The following is a 23,887-nucleotide window of genomic DNA, read 5'->3' as shown; positions in this document are numbered from 1 at the left end:
AAAAGGAGTAATTTTTCAAAACTGATTTGTTTTTCAAGGAACTATTACGCAAACTATTACTAGTGCGAAGGGGGCAACATTAATCAGACAGACGTGAGACGATGAGACAATTTAATTCAGTAATAAGATACTACAATATCGGGCGTAATATCAGCGGTGTTTACTAAATGGAACTTTTAAACGTCAGACATTGTTTGACAGAAATTTTCTTTTTTAAGCACACACGTGCGCCGGTATCATTGTTATAAATACGCACAAAATACAACTGATAGGAACAAGGTAGGTACCGTAGCTTTTGTGAACTGTCTAACAATAATATCGTGCTGGATCAATAGAGATATCACACAACTATCGTTTCAGATGCATCTCAAGCCAAAATAATGAGACTGCTTTCTCATCACCGACCGCTTTCCGACAATACAAAACGAATATTTACCATACGTACAACGCTTTCCTCCGATCAGCGTAAGGACGACGTAGCTTCTCAAACATTTCTTTGTTCGTCCCATCTTTCAAACGGTACAGATAGAAGAATATTAAATACTACGCACCTTTTCGCTACGCTACGCGTGCGACCCACGTGAGTCACGCGGCTTTCCCGGCTAAATTATTATTATTAATTAAAATTAATTCGCTAGACGCTGTTAAATATTACTAATTTGTCTTCTACTCTCAACACTCTTTACTGAGCTGCATCCGTCGACACCGTCCATGGAGTAGCACTAGGGCCTCGGTCGTGACGCGCTTTCAAGTTCAAACCCAAATCGGAGATCCGAGTTCGATGCGCTTCTATTACTGGCACTTTTAAACGTCGTGTCGACACGACCGAAGTCGAAACGAGACACAGATCTCGAGGTATTTAGTGCTACGTCATACTATTTTCGCGTCAAGAACGCGCAGCATAACCCGCCAATCCATTTAATTTTTTATAAAAATACAGCCACGATAAAAAATTAAAGTGATTGGTAACCCTCTCATGGCGCATAAATAAATTACTACAGAAAAAAATTCGCCATATGCACTTCGTACCCTTTTGCCATGGACAGTCTCTTCGGCCCGGAGTGTGCTACAGGTCCTACAGGATTATTACTACACGTTAAAATGTACGCGCTGCGTAACATTGCATAAATTAATAATACTTTCCCTTTTTGTAATCTTATCGACCTCGCAAAATTAATTTAGAACAAAGTACGAACAAATTGAAGTACAGAGGACAACGAGCGCACGAATGTTTCACACTTATGTAGATCATTGGACTAGCAAGTTTCTTTTTTACACATTCGTTTAAATATATATACTGGTAAAACTAATATATATCTAAATTACCGTCCCATCGCATATATTTAGCGTATCATTCAGACATGCAAAACCGCGTCGATTATTAAAGAAAAATGCCTAAAATTCACATTCAAACGTAGGTAAAAGAATGAAATATACATGTAGATGAATAACTGATTGTAGGGTAGCATGAGTACAGCTAAAAGATCGTAAATTAGTAATCGATATTCAATTGCATTAATATTAATTGAAAACTATCACAGTTTAGCCTGTGAAATTGTGTACATGTGTACACATGCATCAATGGAAAGAAAAAAAATTGATCAAGCGAAAAGATTACATTTCAAATGAAACATTCGTGCGCATATACGAACTTAGGAGTTGTCATTGCGAAGAAATCATTTAAACAGCTACGGTGTAATCTCTGTTCCGTGGTGTATGTCGAGCAGGACACAAAATTGTAGTAATGGATACATTAAAATATGAGAAAAATAAATAAACTTTCAGTTCTACACGTAGTGCTATACAGGATCATTAAAAGTTGAGGGAGTCGTCAAGCAGTTGTTTAAGTTCCTTGAGGTGTTGCATTTTGCTGCCAGTAGCGGGTGACGATGCAGTGGGACGTCCAGCGTACCTATAACATCAAGATAAATTCCTCAAAATATGTAATCTGCTTTTAAAATCTGATACATTTACGACACACACCAACCAATATCAATCAAACCTTACTGAAAGAACCATTTTGAAACTATTTAACAGGACTTGAAGTGCAAACGTAACGGCAGTAAGTTCATATAATTAGCGCAATTAATTTTACATATAATTATTTTATTCAATTTTTAATTTTAAATTGCACAATATATATATCTTTAATATATATTAAATAAATTTCATAACATATATATATATATATATATATAATCATGAATAAGAATAATGGTTCAGTAATTCATTCATGATACTTTCAAAATAAACGGCTTGTATCTAAATAAAAATTAATTTACAATAATTTTCCATTAAATGACAATTATTCAGTGACCATTTTGCCGATATTACCTCACTGTTCTTTGCTTTGGTTCAGTAGATTCCGTTGATTCCGGCTCTGACACAGTTGTGGTTTTAGTCGGTTTGGGCGACGAGAACAAACCGGCAAACCACCCTTGATCACTCGTGTCTGACGCGCCACTGCAACACACGGCCCAATTTTTCATTTTATTTTCATGAAACATATAGAACGAAAAAAGCAGACGACTGCCTGTATAACTCATAATAAAGATAAAATAAACGCGCACTGATTCGAATATGTATATAAATTGCAAAATTTTAACGCGTCGCGTTCATCGTCGCGACAAAATAAAAAGTGGGCCGTGTGAACAGCTAAAGATATAAGAAATAAAATACAACGTGGTGTAACACGGGTGCACTCACACACACACACACACACACATACATACAAATACATTTTACTTTTTTTTTTTAGTTTATTTTGATACTTACACTACGTTTCGGGTGCCGTTAAGCGCCGTGTGGAACCTAGGCTGCACGTAAGTCCATGCGCCTTGGTTCTTGTGTTCCTCCTGAGACCATATCAACTCTGCATTGGGATACTTAGCAGCTTCTTTCTTGACGAGATCGTACGGGAAAGGCGAGATCTAGAACCAAAAGAATCGATTAAAATATTGACATACATTGAATATTTCAACATAATTAAATTATACAATTTAAAAAATTTAATGAAATATGATACGATCAATTTGTCCCAAAAGTAATAACTGACCTGTTCCACTCTCGCGATCGCAATCTTATCATCCAACTTCCGTTCCGTGCGCGCTTTCTTCAAGTCATAATAGACCTTTCCGGAACAGAACAGTAACTTCTTGACGCCGTTGGGATTCTGAGTCGCCGCACCTTCCTCGGGTATCACTCTGAGGAACTGTGTGTCCTCCAGCATCAAGTCGAAGTTAGACTTAGCCTCTGGATGACGGAGCAACGATTTCGGTGTCATCAGGATCAACGGTTTTCTAAACGGCAATGCGATTTGCCGTCGCAGTATGTGGAAGTAATTGGCTGGGGTACTGCAATTGGCGACAATCCAGTTGCTATCATGCAGCTGACGAACAGCAAATTCCTCGCTCTCCGGTGGGAAGTAATCCGGATCGTCGGCAGACATTTGAAGGAAACGCTCCAGACGAGCACTAGAGTGTTCGGGACCCTACAAAAAAAATGCAAATTTAAAGCCAATAAATTATATTGTGGAATGATGAAAACAATCGACTTGTCAGGTTGACCCCGCATGTATGCCTTGATTTTATATGAAATTGATTAGAGTCAAAATGAGTGTGATAGCCCATTTTGGAAACCTATATTTTATATTTAAAGAAAATAAATTATATTGCAAAATAATTCGAGTTTAAGTTTGATTTTACGAACTTACCATTCCTTCAAGACCATGTGGTTGCAACATTACGAGACCGGATTGCCTAACCCATTTAGCTTGACCGCTACTGATGAACTGATCAATTATACATTGCGCCGTATTGTTGAAATCTCCAAATTGAGCTTCCCAACATACCAACGCATTAGGATTCGTCATAGAATAGCCCAACTCAAATCCTATAATTGCAATAAAATCATTTTAATATACAAAACAGGAGCAAAATTTATAGAGCGCTATAATACCGACGGTACGTTTTGAAATGTACTAGTACTGAAAATCGACAATTTACATTACACAATATTAGAGACTTTTAGTGCTGTCAATACATTATAGAGCGTACCGATAATATTATATCAGAATTGTAGAAACTGCAATCTTACCGAGGACACCGAATTCAGACAAAGAACTGTTGCACACAGTGTAAGGTGCCTGATCAGGATACAGATAGCAGAGTGGCCTATAAGTCGCCTTATCAACAGTCTGATGATGCAGTACATGATGCCTGTGGGAGAATGTGCCTCTCTCCACATCCTGACCTGACAAACGAACGTGAATACCTTCCTTGAGGAGAGATCCAAAAGCCATAGCTTCGCCGAGAGCCCAGTCGACGGTTCTAGCCTCGATCATTTCCATGCGAGACTTCAAAATACGCTCGATACCTGTAAAACGTATAAAAAAGAAATAATTATTTTTTCCCCTAATTATATTGTATGTGACAAACGCCCCCTGCCTCGTCACTAGTCGACTAAATGTGCTATACACAACATACAACAAGCATTTTGCTCCATACACACTTCGGGTGTCGGGCCCCCTACCACAGCGGCGAGCCGGGTAAATGGAAGGGAGATCACGTGTGTTTACCCCCTTTACCGTACACACCTGCTACTCGGCCGTCGCTCTGAGTATAAATAGAGGACCGGAGCAAGCCAAAGACACCAGTCCTATCCCGATCCTGATTCCGACAAGAACTCTCCTAAAAACCGAAACACGAGGTTGCTCCCGACCTATCCTCCGTATAGAGAACGGGCGTTTCCCGTTCTCGACCGAGCGTTTCTCGGTGTGCGGATTCCCCCCCGGGTACTCCCGATTCCAGCCGGCCACGTGCGCGCCAGCACTCCGTGCGATTACCGACCCATAGATGTAAGATTTAGACTAATGCGTGTTCATCCGTAGTTATAAGTTTGCGTTACGATAGGTATAAGTCTATCCGCGGTACGACCGCCGTTGCGCCCGTCTGTGGAATTAGCGCGAGATCCAGGGACGGTATAAAAAATCTGACGAGTCGTTTAATAAGTACGCCACGGCTCTCCTTATGAGCATGCGGCGAGCAGAAGGCTCTTCGGCGGAAGAGCAGCTCGAGAAAGGGCCCAACAACAATATAAGACCCGAGAATAAGTATTACATCCGTCTGGAAGACGTCACCATGTTGAAGAACCTAACTGCACGCGTAGCAGAGCTCGAGGCGAGAGAGAAGCAAAACTACGAGCAAAAAGCCGAAAAGAAAACCGGACCCTATAGCCGGGAGGAGTGTTGCTGGAGATGTAAGCAACGCGGACACACACGCTTGGACTGCAAGAGACCGTTCCAAAAGTTTTGCTCACGTTGCGGCAAAAATGGCGTCTTTACCCGCGACTGCCACCCGGAAAATAAGACACGGGCCGGGAAGCGAAGCCGCCGCCGCTATTCGATCCCCACCGCCGTCCAAGTAATGTATCATCCGCGGCCCCACATCTCCGTCGGCATACAACGGCGATCTGTTCTAGCGTTAATCGATTCCGGCTCTGAAGTGTCTTTTATCAATATGGACATCGCTAAATATGTGAAATGTCTCGGATTCTCCGAGACATGCGAGGGGGCCAACTCCGTCAAACTGGCGGATGGGGGATATACTGAAATTCCGGAGACCATTACTTTCCCCGTGAAAATTGGTGACAAAACGTACGAGCATGATTTCCTCGTCATGCCCTCGTTGGAAAGCTCAATGCTAATTGGCGTTGACCTGTGGGCCAAGCTCGGGATCACGCTGGAAGCACCACCGGTAAACAATCCCGTCCCGTCCTAATCCTAATCCCGACAAGAACTATCCTAGCAACCGATACACCAGATTGAGTGCTCTCGACTGGTGATATCCGACCGAGTCCCCGTGCGCGCCAGCGTTCTGTGCGATTACCGACCCATAGACTTAAGAATTAGGCTAATACTTGTCCGTTCGTAGTTATAAGTCCGCCCGCCATCCGATTGCGTTATGAACTCCGATGCGTCTATCTGCGGTAAACTATAAGCCGACCTACAAGACAAACTCCGACAATTGCGCTCTGTGATACACTTATATTCGTCTGCGTCACGAAATCCGTTGTCTGCGCTTACATCTGCGATCGGCCCAGACACACACATACATCAACACTTACTCGCGGCAAGCGTGGCCCGCAATCGCGGTAAACTTAGTTGTAAACATTTATGTAAATTTATTGGATATATTTTGTAAAAATCTACAATAAACGTCGATGTAAAATCATACAAGTGTCTCAACGCGTTTCTTAAACCCTGCCTCCGGCGAGCTAATTCTATGTGACAAGAAAGGCGTACCGTGTGTCACATGTACAAATTATACAATAAACTTTTACAATATATTTTTATATGTTCGTAATTTTGATTTTCTATTACCTATATTTTATTTCTGATTCCTTTTATTCGATTGTGGCGATTATATCGTCATATACTTAACCGCCGAAACAACTCAAATCGAAAAAGAGGTAGCGAGGTCGTAAATAGGAAAAGACGTTGGAGTGGGAAAACAGAAACATAGGTAACAATAACCGGGAACGTACTGGCAAGACATAAACAATAATTAATAACATTGAGCGAAACATGACGAGCGACTCCTTGAAGGACACGAAGTCCGGAGAGGAGACAACGACCGCGAGATCCCGGGGACAGAAAGGTAGACATTCGGCATCGCGACTCGCTAGCATACGGACGTATCCGCGGAATTGTACATACGCTAAGACTTGTGGGATTAAAGACTATGTCAAGATACAAACTCGAATAAATTACACGCGCATTCCCGACCTATCCCCAAACGATATATTTTTTCCCCCGAGACAGATATTACCGTATTCGTTTTCTAACGCTGCTATGCTCACCTTTATGGATGACAAACTCAGCGGCATTCGGTGGCGGTGATGAGAATTTTTTTCCAATATGTATCAGCGTGTCTTCCTTGATACCAGTGGGCGAAACTTTCAACGGGTCCTTTCCTTCGAAGAAACCTGACCACGGTGAATCCAACCAGTCTTTGTACTTAATATGCGTCTCCTGCCTGGCGTTGTTATATGCTTCTTCACAGATCTTCTCGTATTTGTCTTTGACATCCTACAAAGAAACGTCGCTTTTATTGTAAAAGTAATTATATAAAGTAATTATATTATATATGTGACTTTCGCACCTTAACTTCTTCTTGTGTGACAACACTACTTTCAATAAGCGAGTTGGCATATTTGTCAAGGGCTGACAAAGTGTTCTTGATCTTACGGTACATCAGAGGCTGCGTGAACATCGGCTCGTCAATCTCATTATGACCATTGCGCCTATAGGAGACCAAATCGATCACGACGTCTTTGTGGAAGGTAGCCCTCCATTCCGCCGCTACTTTGCACACGTGCATCACAGCTTCGGGATCATCGGAATTCACGTGGAAGATAGGTGCGTTCACCACTCGAGCCACATCTGATAAATAAATTCGCGATAATTAATGCCATTAGAGAATATAAACAGGACTCGATTTTCATCAGTAAGTACCAACCAGTGCAGTACGGCGACGATCGTGAATGCCTCGGATCGGTAGTAAAACCGATCTGATTATTCACAACAATGTGAATAGTGCCGTGAGTGGTGTAATCAGGCAGGTCAGATAGATGCATTGTCTCGAAGACAATGCCTTGACCGCAGAACGCAGCATCTCCGTGAAGAAGAATGGACATGACCTGGAATATACATAAAATTACACTCATTAAAATGAGTTAACATCCATAAACGTAATCAAGATTGTATAATTATATCACACATGTTATTGAATATCTAATAATCAATAATATTCAATCATTTTAATAACTATTTAACCGACTTGAACCTCACAATTCAAATTCTAAAGTTGTTTTTCCTTATTTAAACCGCTCATTGCCAATCTAATTATAAGAAGTATTCCAGGTACATTTTCATTTATATAGCAATTACTTACTTTTTTGCCTTCGCCGTCGCCACGGTAGAACTGCTCGGCGCGTGTTTTGCCCTGAACTACCGGATCTACAGCTTCCAAATGCGATGGATTTGCAACCACGGCAAGACGAATGTTCTTGTTCGTCACTCGATTAAGACGCTCAATGTACGTGCCCAAATGATATTTTACATCGCCGGAACCCTGAAATTATTTTATCATTAGTAGGATTCTCTTAGTATCAACAAACTAGCCGCAGTAGCAAAATACACTTTCTACGTAGCTAAGAAGCACGATTCGTCTTATGCTTACATCATCAGCGGCTTCGAGCGCAGCAAACTGTGTGAAAATTTGACTCAATGGCTTACGACAGACATTAGCGAGAACATTGAGACGACCACGATGAGGCATACCCATGACAATCGACTCAACTCCCAGTTCCGTAGACTTATCGATCACTTGCTTCATAGCTGGAATCAAAATTTCGCAACCCTCCAAACCGAATCTCTTCTCGGAGGACCATTTGCGCGCCAAAAATGCTTCGAATCTGTGATTCAAATTAAAAGACCCTTGCTAATTACGTCTCTTAGATACCAAGTGAATACGAGAGAAACTGAGAATCTAAATTCCATACTTTGCCATTCACATGTCAATTTAGTATAATTCCTTTTTAAAAGGTATTTTGGAAAAACGTTTTTAAGTTATATAACAAAAAAAATAAAAATATAAACAGAAATTAAGTACAAGACTGGTTTTTCTGAAAATTTTTAACTTCAAAGTTTGCGTGTTTTTTTTTTTTAATTCTTAACTTGTTCTTACTCAGAGCCTTATTATTATATATTTGTTTTTTAATTCAGGTATTGGATTAGCGCTGGTGTTATTACCCGGTTGCGCGTGTCAATCTGGCTAAAATGAGCCTCTTCTCGTCATTCGTTACTTCCATGACTCCGGGCGTTTCCATCTTTTGCCTGATCCAATTGCATTGCTCCAAGGAGTTGATGAACATAAACTCGACACCTATGTGACCGCAGTAAGCGGACTCGAGTCGCTTCAGGATCTCACGCAACGGCAATGATTTTTCCTTGCCGCCGATAAACGTGGTGGATGGCAATTTGAAAACACGATCCATGTCCGACTCCTCTGTATTAAGTATTTGGAATGAAAAACACATGGATTTTAGAAATATCCCAAACCTTTCCCAATTAATATTGCTATATACTCATATATTTAAATGCATCGCGCATTTATTTCGCATTTATGTAATATAAAATATATCATGTAGCGTAAATATAAAAATTAAATTGTATATAAGTTGAACTGTTGGAATATGTGTATTTTTCTTTTCATTTCTTCTGTTTTTTTTAAACTGATACTGAAAATGTGCCTTTTTTATGCTTTAAAACTCTATTTTCAACAGTAATTGCTTTCTTTTAGTACAAAGTCTAATAGTTATCATTTTTAATTTCAGAATTAATATTTATATCGCATCTGTATAAATGCTTCTTCAATAATAGATAATATTCACATATTGCAAAATATCTGCTGAAACGAACATGCAGTATACTTTTGATAGGTATGTGAGGATACTGATGATGATCATAACATATCGCTATGCGCACGACAGTGCAAACAAATACCAAACTGAAAGAAAAACAAAGTTCTTTGATGCAGAAGAAAAGCTGTGAGCTTAAAGTAAAGCATCGTTAGTTCAAACTTCAAACAACAACCACCATTGAACCAACCATTGGAAAATGTTTCAAACAAACTAAAAAGATGTAATAGAAAATATACAGCAAATAAGACAATATAAAATGCGGTGAGAAACAGAACATAGGTAAAGGGAAAAAAATTACATGTTAGAAAAATTGTCAGAGATAATATACGCAACACTTCGATTCAACAAAGAGGGTGAGAAAGTAAAAGAGGAACAAAACTAGTTTCTTTTTTTGCCAAAGTTTTACATCCGTATCTGTAGTCCGCCACATTAAAATATCTGTGACATCAATATTCAAATGTCCCTCCTCTAATTCCTCCACGGAAGACGTTTGAAAACTACCTGTTGCCTGTGAATATCTTTTGACTTTTTACATAGTCGAGATATGTTTACACAGAAGAACCCAAGCACCTGGTATATAGGCTTTCAGTCGAAAACTACCTGACTTCACAGTGCAAATCCAAAATAAACCAGTGCCTCCCAATAGACTAGCGCAAGTAAGAGAGAGCTTTACGGGAGCCACCCCGATTTGGGCGGCGATTACTACATACTTTTCATTAGGACGGCTACTCGGTATTGAAGTTCCTGCGAGAAAGTAGTGCGTGGTCTCTTCCCTGTGGACATTAGACTCAAACTCAACAATTGGATCAAATATTGATCTCCAAAAGATTTGGCTTCTTAATTCATTACCTGCCGCATACAGCTCATACTTGCTCGTAATAAAAAACGAATCAAGAGATTTAATAAATTAATAACTCTAGATCTCTGATTATATTAATAATTAAACGTGTTGCACATTTTATCCTTTAACGATATCTTTTTTCGATGTAATACCAAAACAACAGTTATGCTCGCGGGATAAAGAGAATAAAGTATAAGTAGAGTTATGGAAAAGTGCTGAAAGAATTAAGCGATAAACTCTGAATTACTAACGAGATGAATTAATAACGTGAAGCAAAACTTTACACATTTCCATGTGTCCAAATAATACTTGGAAGATAGAAATATTCATTTGTCCTCATTTAAATTAAACATGAGAAAATAAATTAAACATAGCTTTATGCAATAGCAGCCTGCAAATAAGTTTTATACGGAAAATTAATACTCGAAAATATACCTACTCGAAGATACATACGATTACGTTATCAATTAGTATTGAGTCTAATTACTAGTTTACAAATGCATGATGCATTTTTGTTCAAGAAAATCCATCTTTTTACAGTTTATTCTTTTCTATTTATGCAAAAACACGTTCAATTAAGCTTACCGAATGAATAATGGGTATAGAGTAATTCTTGCGGATGTCTATCATCAAGATCAGCGCTGTTGATGCCGAGTGGGTCCAATTTAGCGATATGATGGCCACGTATCTGTCAATTTAATGCCACATTCATGCGAACCAAATAGTTTTCAAATTCTCATATTTGATTTAAGTATATTTAGTCAAAAATATAAATTACTGTGCTTGATGTTGTATACTCTTTCAAAGAATAGGTGCATCACGACAAAGATAATACATGGTGTTTGATGCAAGTTATCTCTCATTGTACTCTCTAAGAAAAACATCATATCACAGTAATTGACATTAAATACGCATATTAAGATATTGAAGCTATTGTCTTAACATTTGCGAATGTGTTATCTGCTCCTCAGCTTCCTTATTATTAATGCGTTATCATCTGCTTAATTATGCGTTATATTATCTGTTTTATTAATTAAAGACTGATAAGTGTCCGCTTAAACATCCCCTTATTTATGCGAAGGGGATTGTAACTCATACAAGGAAAAACAATCGCGCGCAATATGTTAATGTGTATAAATTTTAAAAAGACAAGCATGCTAGACGAAAAACGTGTGCAAATATCCAAAAGCAATACACATATAACAAATACAAATTGTACATGCAAAGTCAACAGGAATTTCTTTGTTGTTCTTACCTCCAACATTTTACTCGTATAATATCGGACAATGTACGTATATATATTTATCTATTTTTACTCTCTGTCAAATATAAACGCGATAAATTCATAATGATAAATGTGTCATACTCGGCAATGCCTGCATGTATACGGACATTCGAATTATGAAGTCCGATTAAATTATCGATTATTATGAAAAGATGGGGCGTATCATTTGTACGATTCAAAATGAATATAATGCTTTCTCAAACATTTTCAGTATCAGTAAGTTTGTCACAATACGAAACTCGTTAAATACCTTCCCTTTGCACACAGTACATAATATTTCATATTATACAATTCTTTCCAACTGCCGTTAAGAGTAAGTCAGTTATAAGATATTTTCAATATTAAGAAACAAAGAAATTTAAAAAATATAATTTCCAAAAAAAATATAAAAAAAATAATAAATTCCTTATTTAACTTTATATATATACATAGATATTACTTCAACAGAATTTTGAAATACGTTCCATACGTTGTAGACAAAATAATCATTAAGATTATTTTAAAATTGTGTCGTTCTAAAATTACAAACAATTTGTAGAAGTAGAAAAATCCTTTCTACAAAATATAAGTAAAATGTTAATATGTAAAGATGATTGCGTGAAATGATAATACTGAATGCGAATTGGAAAGAGATGTTTCGAAATAGCAGCAAACATGGGCTGGGTAATATGACTCTATATACGCATTTATACACCACATACTCCAAACCAGTACAATGCGATTCTCATATACCTTTAAACGTATGGTACGTATGGAGAGAAACGCATATTTAAAACAAAAGCCCGTTTAAAATGCTTTGGAAGAAAAGCCTTACCAAGCATATACTGTCGCAGCACTTGCTCTGGAGCCCCCTTGCGGGCTGCGTAATGCGTGTGTATCAGGTCTGTTTGCATAATACCCAGCGGGTCCAGATCGGCAACTAAGTGACCTCGGGCCTATACGCCAACGAATAATCCCGAAAAAGAACCTCACATTTATATATAAACTGTGTCTACTCTCGCAACTACACTGTACATATAATTACAATCAAGAAATATGGAAGCAGTAAGCTACATACAGCTATTTAGCCAACAAATAATCCACTTGTATGTTCTGATACTTGTAACATATCATGTACCAAGAATTGATATCTATTGCAACAATGTTTATGAAGGAATGGATCCTCTTTCGTTTTTCTCACAATTATAATTTAACTACAATTAAAACAAAATAGAAGCGTTGATATAACTTATTAAATAACTACTACAGTTTTTTAATAAGGTAATTAAAAATAGTGTGCTGCTGCTTCTTCCACGATAAAAGTATCTGATGTATTGAGAAGAGTCATCAAATATCAGGGCATCAAAAATCATAATTGGAAAAACCGCATTTTTATTTTGAGAAAAATGTGGAAATGCAAAACATGCTTGAGATAGAAGATGCAGTGAGCCACTAGTGTAATCATACAACGTGAGGCTATTATGCAATATTTGCTCATATAATTTGCTATATATATATATATATATATATATATATGCTATATATATAGTACACATATATATATATATCAATGCATTTATTGTGTAATCATATATGTTGACAGGATATGAAATAAACATAACGTCAGAAAAATTTGAAAACACACATGATAGCCCCTAAAGGCCCGGACACATAGAAAAACTTAAGCAGTAAAACTCAAGCAGTAAGCAAATCAGCCAATCACAGTCAAGAACTTAAGGCACGGCCCTAAGCGGTAGCGAATCCATACCGTTGATTTCTTACTGCTTAAGTTTTACTGCTTAAGTTTTTCTATGTGCCAAGGCCCTAACACTAAGCAGAAATTACAACGTACAATATTTCATGTCCCAGGCTTATATCGACATATTCACTATGCATCAAGTTTATATCGCATACAGTATATATGGATATAAATTCTAATCCATATAACATATATATTACCTTTACTCATACTAAAAGACGTTCTTATTTATTACATATTTTATATATATATATATATATATATATATATATATATATATAAACAAAACTGAGACACAAAAGATTCAAAAATATTTTGTTCACTGGAATTTACATGCATATACATATACATATACATTGATGCATGTACGCTGTATCAATGCATGCCACAGCAATTTCCGTAGTATGTGAATAAACTTTAAAACGTATATGTAGTATCGTATTTGTTTCGACAGAGCTAGGAATTTGTAAAAATTTATTATTAAATTAAAATTTTTTTAAACGCTTAACTGCATGACAATATCTTTGACATATCGCTATTAAAATAAAATATATTCTTATTCATCATGCAAATTTTAATGGAGTATAATTTAGTATGAATTAAAAGCAGATTTCTCCAGGCTCCCATTTAATTTATTAGACATGTTATATAGTAATAAAATAAAAAAATATTAAATCTTTATAGATAATAGAGATAGGAGCAGAAAATTGCCAGAGAGTTGTATTTTTATATAATTAAAGTGTATTACTATAAAAGCAATATTGAAAAAGCTTGCAGCAATTTTTGCTGCATTTAGTTATTCATTTCGTTATCTAATTGTAAGTAAATTATACACGGCTGAATAAAGCAATCATTTCTTGCAAACAAATTAATAGATACAAATTACTAAGAGTTTATTATCATTTACATATTTTTCATAAAATTACACATGATAAATTGTCATGTGCAAAATATACTTGTTTGCAAAAATACTTGGTTGCAATCACAGCCCGTTGAAATTGGTTACCAGGGGGGTAAAGCAAACAAAATTCCGATATCATACCTGATAAGAACGAATAATAGCTTGCACCGCTAGATGGTCGTCAATAATTTTTTCATTAACTGGCGCCTGACCGAGTTGCGTCCCGCCACCCAGGGGCAACAACGCTCCGAGTGGTACTTGGTTGTAACTTGGAGCGAGGGATGGTGGTGCCTGATACGCGAATCCTGGGGAAGCTCCAGCGGTGCTGTTTCGAAAGAAGGAATCCCATGACTACGAATAAACAAAAGTAAAATAAATTTAAGAAAAATCTTTCCAGCTATAAAATATGAACAAACGGCACAATCAAATAGCTTCCACAAAATAAAAGAAAAAACGGCAAAGATATACATCCTCTTTGCCTTTTCAACAAACTTTAATTAATTTTAATTTCTCCTACGGTGAGAAATTGATTTCGAATTTTGCACGAGGATACATTTAGCTTTACTTACCACATGCACGCTGTTCGGATCTTGCAGCCACGCGTTGTACATCTCCTCCACGTAAGAGCTGGAGCTGCCATTCAAGAAGGGCTCGGTTGCCGCCCGGCTGTTGTACTTGCGCGCGGGCTCCGTAAAAATCACCTGACTGGTCCTGGTCAAGGGATGACTGCGGACCACCCAGGATGCGTATCTTTCGGGCCCGCACATGCGCGGCGCCAAGGGGGCCAGCGTTCTGAATATTGTCCTTGCCTTATACATTTTGACCTGGAATATGATAGAAGACAGAAGGTCAGTTGCTGCTTTATCTCGCTACGTATCGTCAATGTGGAAGAGATGTAAATAAGCTAACGAAACTGCGTAAGCATAGTCACCGATAAGGCGTTCTTAGTATTTTACGCGTCACTTGAATTTCTCAAGTGACCAAATGAGTATGCGTTGTTTAAAGATCTGACTTGCATTTCAATTAAGCGTTTCAGGTGCCTCGCACAGTCATGAGGCATCAATGAGGATATAAACTTTGATAAGCGTATAAGGCAATGTGCGTTAAGCCAATCTTGCAGTACGTACGATTACAAACTGATTTGTCTGGCCTTATCTGCTATAGTCTCTTGCCTTATCAATTGTTCTCATTGCATCACTGAAATTCTAAACTTTGTCTGCATGTCATATCTACTGATTGCTAAGAAACACGAAGAATACTAAAGACGCATTTTGCAATTGTGTAAGCATGATTGGTATATCTGGGCATTCTCACATGTTGCAATATACATATATATGCGTGCTTGTTTGTGCACAGGTTAAATAAAACCCCAGTTGATATACAGACGCTTTCATAGAATACGCTTCATCTTAGCATAGACATAACTGCGCCATTAGGTACAATCGCACACAATTTTAAAGTAAATCACACACAATATTCACACATATTATTCAATAAATAACGCGCAATTGTATAATTTCGCAGAAAATTCGTGAAATAAAAGATTAAATACATAAAATAGTTTGAGGTGTTATTTATATTATTATGTTCAATCGATTAATATTTATATAACGAAAAGTTTTTATGTTTCACTGCGCTTTATGAAATATTTACCATAACTATCGAGGCGTTACCACTCTATTTTTACCAACTGGCCGGCTTCCAAATTGCGTAACGTTGTTCGAGAAAAAAAACACGCGATAAACGTTTCACAGAAAACCGCAGAAAAAATTTTAAATGTTACCGAGATGCCGGTAAAAACTCATATGTATAAATATAAAATAGCATTTTACATAAAAAGATCCTCGCGGCAACACACTTAATTAGTGATTCGCAAAATGCTGTCTGAAGTATTGCCTTTAAAAAGCAGAGTGAAGGCTAAAAAGCACAGTACACGGGCAAAGTTTGCACTATCAAGACCTTGCGGAATTCAGATAAGCCTTGACAGACGTCATTCTGTCTGCCAGAAACGCGTGTAACGTTCTAAGACAAAATACTTGAAATATTGCTCTTTTTTGGCTTGAAAGAAGAGCAGGATTTTCTTCAAAAGGGAAGTCTCACCAGCCAGACAGTCACATTGTAATTCAAATTGTTGTATTATAAATATATTTATAGAATATTCACTCAATATTTTTTTACGGACGCAACATTAATTCAAAACCGTGAGAGCAAATTTTAACGTATAGACTAATTGTGAAATAATAATCATATTTAAATTGGCAATTATTATTATTTATTTAACAGCAACAGAATCAAATTAGACCCAGTTTCTCAATTGAGCCGAAATTCACTCACAGAGAGGCGGAACATTTGACGTCACGTACGTGCCCCTTTATTTAGAGAGATAGGATTGCAAGATAAGGTAAGTAATGAGAGAGCAAGCAGAAAAATTCTTGTAGATTAATACTTCCTTTCACTTCAAACAGTATATATATATATGCACAAATCAGACGGTAAAGAGCAACGAAGGCCATACGAGCCGTATCGCTTTTTCTCCACAGATCGCCGCACAATTGTGTCCTTACAAAATACAAATTTTTGTTCGCATTTACCTTGAGCAGTTCTCTCTTTATTCGACACCCAGAGTAGGTATGCGGAAAAGAGTGGAAAATAAAATGTGTATGTGCAACCGGGAAAAATAAAACTCTCAAAGTCTCGAACGCGCTTCGAGACGATCGCTGGCCTCGTTCGCGCGCATGTGACTATCCGGAAAAAAACTGCGGGGCTCGCCCTGTCTCCCGTGCTCCTGACGTAGAACCTCCGCGAAATCGCGACGGCGCGGGCGCGGGCGGGAGGCGGGGAATACCTGACACTGTCGCTCGCGCTCACGTCAGAAATGCAGATGCGAAACGTCGCGTCGGTCCCGAGAACGGCACCGTCTACTTGAATGTACGCAACCACACGTGTCTGTGTATCTGTTACAGTAAGAGCGCGAAATTAATAATTATATACCAATAAATTTTATACTAGAGTATATAATTTAAATGAAAGTATTAGAAGACAAGACAATCGACACTTTTACCAGCAAGCGGGTACAGAAACGACAATTCAAAATACCATTCTAGCTTAACGAAAGTTTTTACATTGCGATAAATCATATTTTACCAAATAACTCACGCGTGTGTGTGTGTGTGTGTGTGTGTGTGTGTGTTTATTTGTTTCATTCATTTTTCAAAAATTATTGTATCCCTTTGTTCTGCGACGAATATTTATTTTAGGTATCGTATACAAAAAATCGAAGGTGATATTAATTTATATTTTCATTCTTTTTTTTATATCAATGAAATAAAAAAGTATTCGCTATTTTTTTATTACTGTAAAATATATAAATATAAATATAGCAAATAGATCTTACGTGTCTCTGGTACTACTGAAACAATTAAATACTCGAGATCTCTGAAAAAAAGAGGGCGAGAATTGCGATAAACCAGACCACGTGTACTTACTATGCGCGTCTCTTTGGTCGCACGTGTCTACATTTAGCACGCTTTATACAGGGCCGCTCGTTCATCAGGATTCAAGACGATGGAAGAGCCAAGCATTCGTATTTCTTTTTTTCCACGATTAAACGCGCGGAAGTCGAGGAGCACATAAGATCGCAGAACGATCGAACTCGTTGTTGCAGTTGCGGGAAAAGAATTGCGAAAGGGCGCGTCGCGAAGACGGAAAGAAACAGACCACGCGCCCACGCGCAAATTCGATCGAATAAAGAATAAACGGCGGAGAACGGCGAAGGACGGACGCTCTCTAAACAAGCATTTAACGCCTATTCTAATAATCCGCGGGAAATTACGGTGATTCACAAATCACAATCTCTATCGCGAGGGGGAAGAAAGGGAGCGGGGGGGAGGAGATCCGACGCTCACCGCTCAAGAGTGCTCCGCAGGCGTGTAGCGTGTACCTTAACCTACGAACTCGCTCGCGCCTCCCTCGGCCTCGCAGAACTGACTAAAGTACTCCGGGCTCCGGGTCTGATTACTCCGATTACGATTTCGTCACAACTGTCACAAGACGCGCGAGATCGACGCCGGGCGGATCTCTTATCGCGAATGTGTTTCTCTTTTTCTCCCTTCTTTTCGCCTCCTCTCGATAAGACCGCACGACGGTGAGAAAGAGAGGGTTGGGAGGGAAGGCGAGGGGGTTACCGCGTACGGTGAAGTCAGGTGACTATTTTCGGTCCGCCGCGGTAGATTTTTACGTAACTTGAGCGAGCGTTAATCCGTTAATCCCGACGGCGATCGCGTCGCGCGACGCGATCGATCGGTCGACCGACCGGCGACAATCGGCGAACGTCGTTGGACGAGAAACGTCGCGTCGGCTCGCGCGCCGGAGAACAGTTCGCCTACCTGATGTTAACACGACGAGGGTCACGAGTCACGCACCGTCCACCATTTGCTACTCGCTGCCACTCGCTTCCACCGCGGTCTGATCTGAAATGAAACTCTCCGCGAACGGCGGCGAACGCTACCCGACAGTTCCCGAAAATAGCGCTCGGCTCGGCCGGCGGCCGCTCGCGACTTCGCGAGGAGAGACGAACTTGAGCGCGACCTAGCGACGAAGGCGGGCACGAGACACGAGACACTGGCATTCGAAGATTTTCCTCGCGCGGTCACGTGACGGAAGCGCGGGAATTGATCCCGAAATTTGAGATTTAATCACGAGAAACATATAGGCGAGATCGATCGATCTCCGATTAGTTTAATTAATGATTTATTTTTCAAATAATATCTATATTGTTTTGTCGACGTAAATAGAATTATTAATTTCTTATTATTTAACATATGGAAGAAAAAATTAGATCCGAAAACAATGAATTGTGGATAGAAAACTTTTATTATTAAATATAGAATTACAAATAGAAACTTTTTATTAAATAGAAACTTTGCTTTAAATTCTGCCGGCTAAATTAATTGTCGATTAATTAATTAAAGTCGCCCTGTGCAGTCTCGATGTAATTGCTTCAGTTTAAGAAAAATTACATTTTTTTCAATTGTTAATTATCGCACTTTCTTCGATTTCGAGGAACGCGAATTCTAATCTTATAATTGGTCGTCGTCGCAACATATTGAAATGGCGAAACTATAAAGCGTCTTCGCTTCCGTTGTTAAATTGTCTAAATATTGAATTTGTCCCTGTGTGTGAATATTTCAAAACAAAGAAGGATGCGTCCGCAACAAGAGAACGATGTGATCGTCCACCGTGTTGTATAACTGTAACCTTATATGAATTATTTTTTTAATTTTATATGTATATTTTGTAAACGTATGTTTTGTGAGAGACAAATTATCCTTTTTGTAACAAAAACGGTGTAATTTAATATAAATTTTGAATAATGCACGTTAAATTGTATTGTATGTTAAACTATATGTGAGCGAGGAATTATGAGAAACTTAATAAGAATTTGATGTAATCAATATGAATATTCATAACGATATGAGCGGAATTTTTGGTAATTGTTTAAATAAAAAATAAAATTTTGTGAAATGAATATCTTGGAAAAACCTAGAGTAGAATTCTATTCTTGTTCGCAATTGATTTTTTCTATATATTATGTATATTTCTATATATTTTTGCTTTTCAGAATCACCTTTGAGACATCAATCCGAAATGCAATCATGGCGCAAATTAAACGAATCGGAAAGCAGACCGAACATCACGCTAAGAAGTATATATTATCGCTTAGATTTAATTCCGACGATTAGATTATAGAAACTATATATTTTTCTCATTTATATTTGCATTACGTTAAATTTTCCTTTATGTGTTTAATGTTATGTCGGAATTAGTTCCAAACAAAGCTACTGAAAAAAAGCGTTCTAGATAAAAAACAATTTAAATATAATACCACTAACTTTATTCAGGAATGGGACAGGAATTGAACAAAGCAGAAACGAAATGCTTTACGTTAAAGTCCGAATTAAATTATGTGATGGATGTTTGTCGGAAGGCTCAAACGGAAATAAGGGAAAGTAAAGAAACGTCCGACATTTCGCCAATAATATCATCATCTAAAAGTTCAGGCTTGAAATCTCCAATCAAGCATAATGGTTGCAACAGCGAAATTACAGGTACCAAAACTGCAAACTGTAACATCCCTCAGATAAATCGTAATGTCGAACTACAGGCTGAAGAAAATTTTGATAAAAAAATTCTTCCGAGATATTAAAAAAAAATGGACCTGTACATACATTTCAATGTCTATGTTTCCGTAGACGCTTTCAATTTGAGCCCGAAGTCTGCCCGATTTTCTCCCAGAAAAAGCATCGATGACGATGATATTATCGGGAGGTCCGAGAGTCTAATAGAAGAAAGACAGAGAGGACTATTGAATGTCACAATTACACCGAGGACTCACTTATACAAGAAACTTCCTCGTTCGATAACGACGATGCCAACTCAGGATGAAACCACGGAAGTAGGCGTACGCTATATACGCGAGATTATATTTTTGTAAATGTGTACGAGAATTTTATACGTACACACATTTTTGTATTTAACGAGCTTCGTAACAAATAGGCGGACAGAGAATACAAAAGTTATTACTTCCCGCCGAGTATGTCCTTCGAGAAACTGACGTCGCAAGCGGACGAGAATTATCTCCGCGTAACGCCGTGCTCCGCGAGAAGAATGGTCGAAGATATTGAAGATATTGAAGATTTGGGATTGAATTTGGTCAATTTGGACATGCCGAATACCGCAAAAGCCAGACGAGTGGTGAAAAGTAGGTCGAGAACGGGAAGAAGCGAAATAAACTCCGTATACAGGATGGATAATTCGGTGTCCAAACCGCGGAAAAGAAAAGCAAAGTTACGAAGTTCTGTTTCCAAGAGCACTGTCACCACCAAAGACACGGGTTTTATTGGTAGAAAAGAAGCGAAGAGACGTCGGCACAGAGGTAAAGATGAGTCGATTTTGCGTGTGATTCGTCTCTGCATATAAATTTTACAATTAAATCTACCATAAATAGATTTCTATTGTTTAATTTTTAACGCAGGCCATCAACAATCCAATCCCCCAAAGCAGCTGAAGAAGTCTAACGACGTTGTGGAAATTTTTCATAATACTAGATTAAAGAACAGCAATTCCGGGGTGTCCAGTAAGCAGTCTAAAGTCGATGAAGCGAAGTATGAAAAAAAATCGCACCTTCCCAAGACCGTTGATCGGTGGAACCAAGAGGCATCGGTGTCAAGTCCAAGAGACAGATGTTCTAAACGTGTAAATCACGAATGTCAATCCTACGATAAGAAAAATGAACAGGCTCATCCTCAGACATTAAATTGTCAAAATAACTCAGGGTATAATTATTTGTAACCATATAATAATAGTCACTTACAGTCACGTTATTGCAGTTACTCTTGATAATCCTGATAGAAATATTTTACTGAAAATAAAATAAAGTTTTATTGAAATGTATTTGAAATTAATTCTCAATTGACCCTCATTATGATTCCATCAATATTTCAGTAAAAATTCAGTTTTCAGTTAAATTAATTCAATTAATTTCATGATATCTAATATTTAAAAAATTGTTATTACTTTTTCCAACAGTATAATTTAATTTTTCTTATATTTCATAGTGTTACATTTATCGTATATAAAGAAAATTATGATTTATTTTGAAATAATAAATTCAGTAATTTTATTTCACTTTTCATCGATTTCATAGTACTTGAGCAAAATATTTTCATCAGAGAATCGATAAATATATATATATATATATATATATATATATATATATAGTCATCATTATCTCTACACTTCTATTATCGTTTTTATTATTATTATTTACTGTCAAATTTTTATCGTCACCGCATTACTGCTAGCGAATTCCTTTCTCTTGTAGAGCGACGCCCGAGGTTGATGCACAGGAACAAGATAAGTCGGAAAAACATCCTGACAATGATCCATTAACACAAGATGAAACGCGACAGTGCGAGCGCGCTTTCAACAGGTACAACGATCCAATGTTCATGCCCAGCTACGGGATGCCGACTCTGGCGTCGAAATTAAAACGCTCGAGCAGATCGTACTTCAGCAGGTTTAACTTCCGAAACATACCGTTCGTAGTGGGGACCTCGGTGACCCCGAGCCACAATCTTGGATTAAATATTCAACAAGTAAGCGAAACTTCGAGAAAGGCAGCTCCCTGTTGATTACATCAAATTTTTCTTAAGTTTCATAATTTTTTCGCGCACAATTTAATATATACAATACAATTTAACGTGCATTATTTAAAATTTACGTTAAATTACACTGCTTTTTTCGTTACAAAAAGGATAATTTGCTCTCGCAAAATATATATACATGTAACTAAAAGCAGTTGTTTCTTAATCTAAAGAAAAACGTCCTCCGCAACGCAGGTATTGAGCGTGATGAAAACGAGACAGCCGATCGCGAGCGATGTCACCCCGTCGTTGATCCGCAAAGTCAGCAGAGGCATGAGACCGATGTCGATCCTTCTGAACCAGATGAACGGTCATTACGAGGGATCGATTCTCAACGTGAGCTCGCAAATGACTGGAACGTTTAACAGCGGGGAGAACCTGGATCGAGATAAAAGATTGCCCGTGTTTAATTTACATGTGAGAAAGACGCCAAGCGGCTGTGTACCGAAGGTGTCCACCGATGCAGAAATGATTTCTGAAAAAGAGAATAATGCTTCTAAACAGCTTCGTAAAGAGAAAGGTGATTCGTGCGATCGTAGGACTAGGCAGCAGTCTTCTTTCGCTGTAAGCAAAAGCAACACCTTGACGAGTCCTCAAAATCAGCAAGAAATTTCGAGGACGTTAAAGGTAAATCGCATTCTAGCTGTTGGCAGTTAAAATGTATTATAACGTATTAGTATTGCATAGGGTAATATCGGCGATCATAAAATACGTATTCCTGATTCGCACAATTCTAAGGAGATACGTGACGTTCTGATCAATCTTCACGATCAATTTGAAGAGATAAACACGTGAGTGTGCTGGCGTCATTTAAATTTGAAAGTTTAATAAGAACTAGCGGTTGTATGTTCTTTACAGAAAATACGAAAGACTGCAATTAGAGGTGGACAAGTCAAACGATAAATCTTTAGCGAAGGAATTGTCCGCTTTGGAAAAGGAGCTCAACGCCAAGGAAGAAGAAATCAATGCCGTCGTCGGTCTCTACAAAGAAGTGAGAGCTGTTATTGAACATGCGACGTATTCCGCGGACGTGCACACACATTTTTTTTTTTTTTTAATGACATTGCGAAAACAGGTAATGGCGCTGAAGCGGCAGATGAAAATGCTGCACGAGAAAAACAGTCTGGTTTGCATCGCGACCGAGTCGGCCAAGGAAACGTGCGAGGATTCCTTTCCCTTGTCGATTATACCCGGAAAGTCTCATTCGATGAATCCGACGCAGAACTTCGGTCGAAGAAAAATTTACAATGCAACGCGAGAACCGCCCGCTTCCATACAACTGGCTGCGTTGTTACGGCAGATTCAGACGTTTCATAAGCAGCTGCAGCTCGTGTCGTGACGTTGTAAAGTCGAGTCACCTTAAAAGAACAAAAAAAAAATGGAATAAAATTGCAGTTATTTTTACCAAATCGCCTACACATTTATACAATGAAAT

The 23,887-nt window shown here is 38.2% G+C and overlaps 2 protein-coding genes across 12 annotated transcripts; one reads left to right on the top strand and one right to left on the bottom strand.

Moving 5' to 3' along the window:
* Positions 1-94: 94 nt before the first annotated feature.
* On the bottom strand, positions 95-18,779 carry Nc73ef (oxoglutarate dehydrogenase Nc73EF). Of its 10 annotated transcripts, none has more exons than XM_077407921.1 (18): positions 18,634-18,775; positions 17,094-17,202; positions 14,818-15,072; positions 14,390-14,599; positions 10,910-11,012; positions 10,194-10,256; positions 8,813-9,068; positions 8,241-8,475; positions 7,953-8,132; positions 7,518-7,698; positions 7,161-7,441; positions 6,859-7,087; positions 4,096-4,374; positions 3,713-3,891; positions 3,056-3,490; positions 2,776-2,930; positions 2,335-2,463; positions 95-1,912 (listed from the first exon to the last, which is right to left on the bottom strand). In XM_077407921.1, the coding sequence occupies exons 3-18, from the start codon at positions 15,064-15,066 to the stop codon at positions 1,813-1,815; spliced, it is 3,264 nt and encodes a 1,087-aa protein (XP_077264047.1). In that variant the 5' UTR covers positions 15,067-15,072; positions 17,094-17,202; positions 18,634-18,775; the 3' UTR covers positions 95-1,812. The 10 variants fall into 10 exon arrangements, with proteins under 10 accessions (XP_077264047.1, XP_077264049.1, XP_077264046.1 ...); XM_077407923.1 differs by having other exon boundaries at positions 17,117-17,202; XM_077407920.1 differs by lacking the exon at positions 17,094-17,202 and having other exon boundaries at positions 18,634-18,779.
* A 155-nt stretch (positions 18,780-18,934) lies between these two features.
* LOC143898447 (uncharacterized) lies at positions 18,935-23,884 on the top strand. 2 transcript variants are annotated; one of them, XM_077407941.1, is made up of 11 exons: positions 18,935-19,736; positions 19,869-19,952; positions 20,149-20,355; positions 20,500-20,702; positions 20,804-21,182; positions 21,282-21,582; positions 22,131-22,404; positions 22,648-23,079; positions 23,140-23,243; positions 23,311-23,443; positions 23,528-23,884. In XM_077407941.1, the coding sequence occupies exons 1-11, from the start codon at positions 19,703-19,705 to the stop codon at positions 23,789-23,791; spliced, it is 2,415 nt and encodes an 804-aa protein (XP_077264067.1). In that variant the 5' UTR covers positions 18,935-19,702; the 3' UTR covers positions 23,792-23,884. The 2 variants fall into 2 exon arrangements, with proteins under 2 accessions (XP_077264067.1, XP_077264066.1); XM_077407940.1 differs by having other exon boundaries at positions 23,311-23,884.
* The last annotated feature ends 3 nt before the right edge of the window (positions 23,885-23,887 follow it).

This window comes from Temnothorax americanus, unplaced genomic scaffold (genome assembly GCF_048541705.1).
Source record: "Temnothorax americanus isolate GAGA-0224 unplaced genomic scaffold, ASM4854170v1 Scaffold23, whole genome shotgun sequence".
Lineage (NCBI taxonomy): Eukaryota > Metazoa > Arthropoda > Insecta > Hymenoptera > Formicidae > Temnothorax > Temnothorax americanus.
This window is presented reverse-complemented; position numbering and strand designations above follow the sequence as displayed.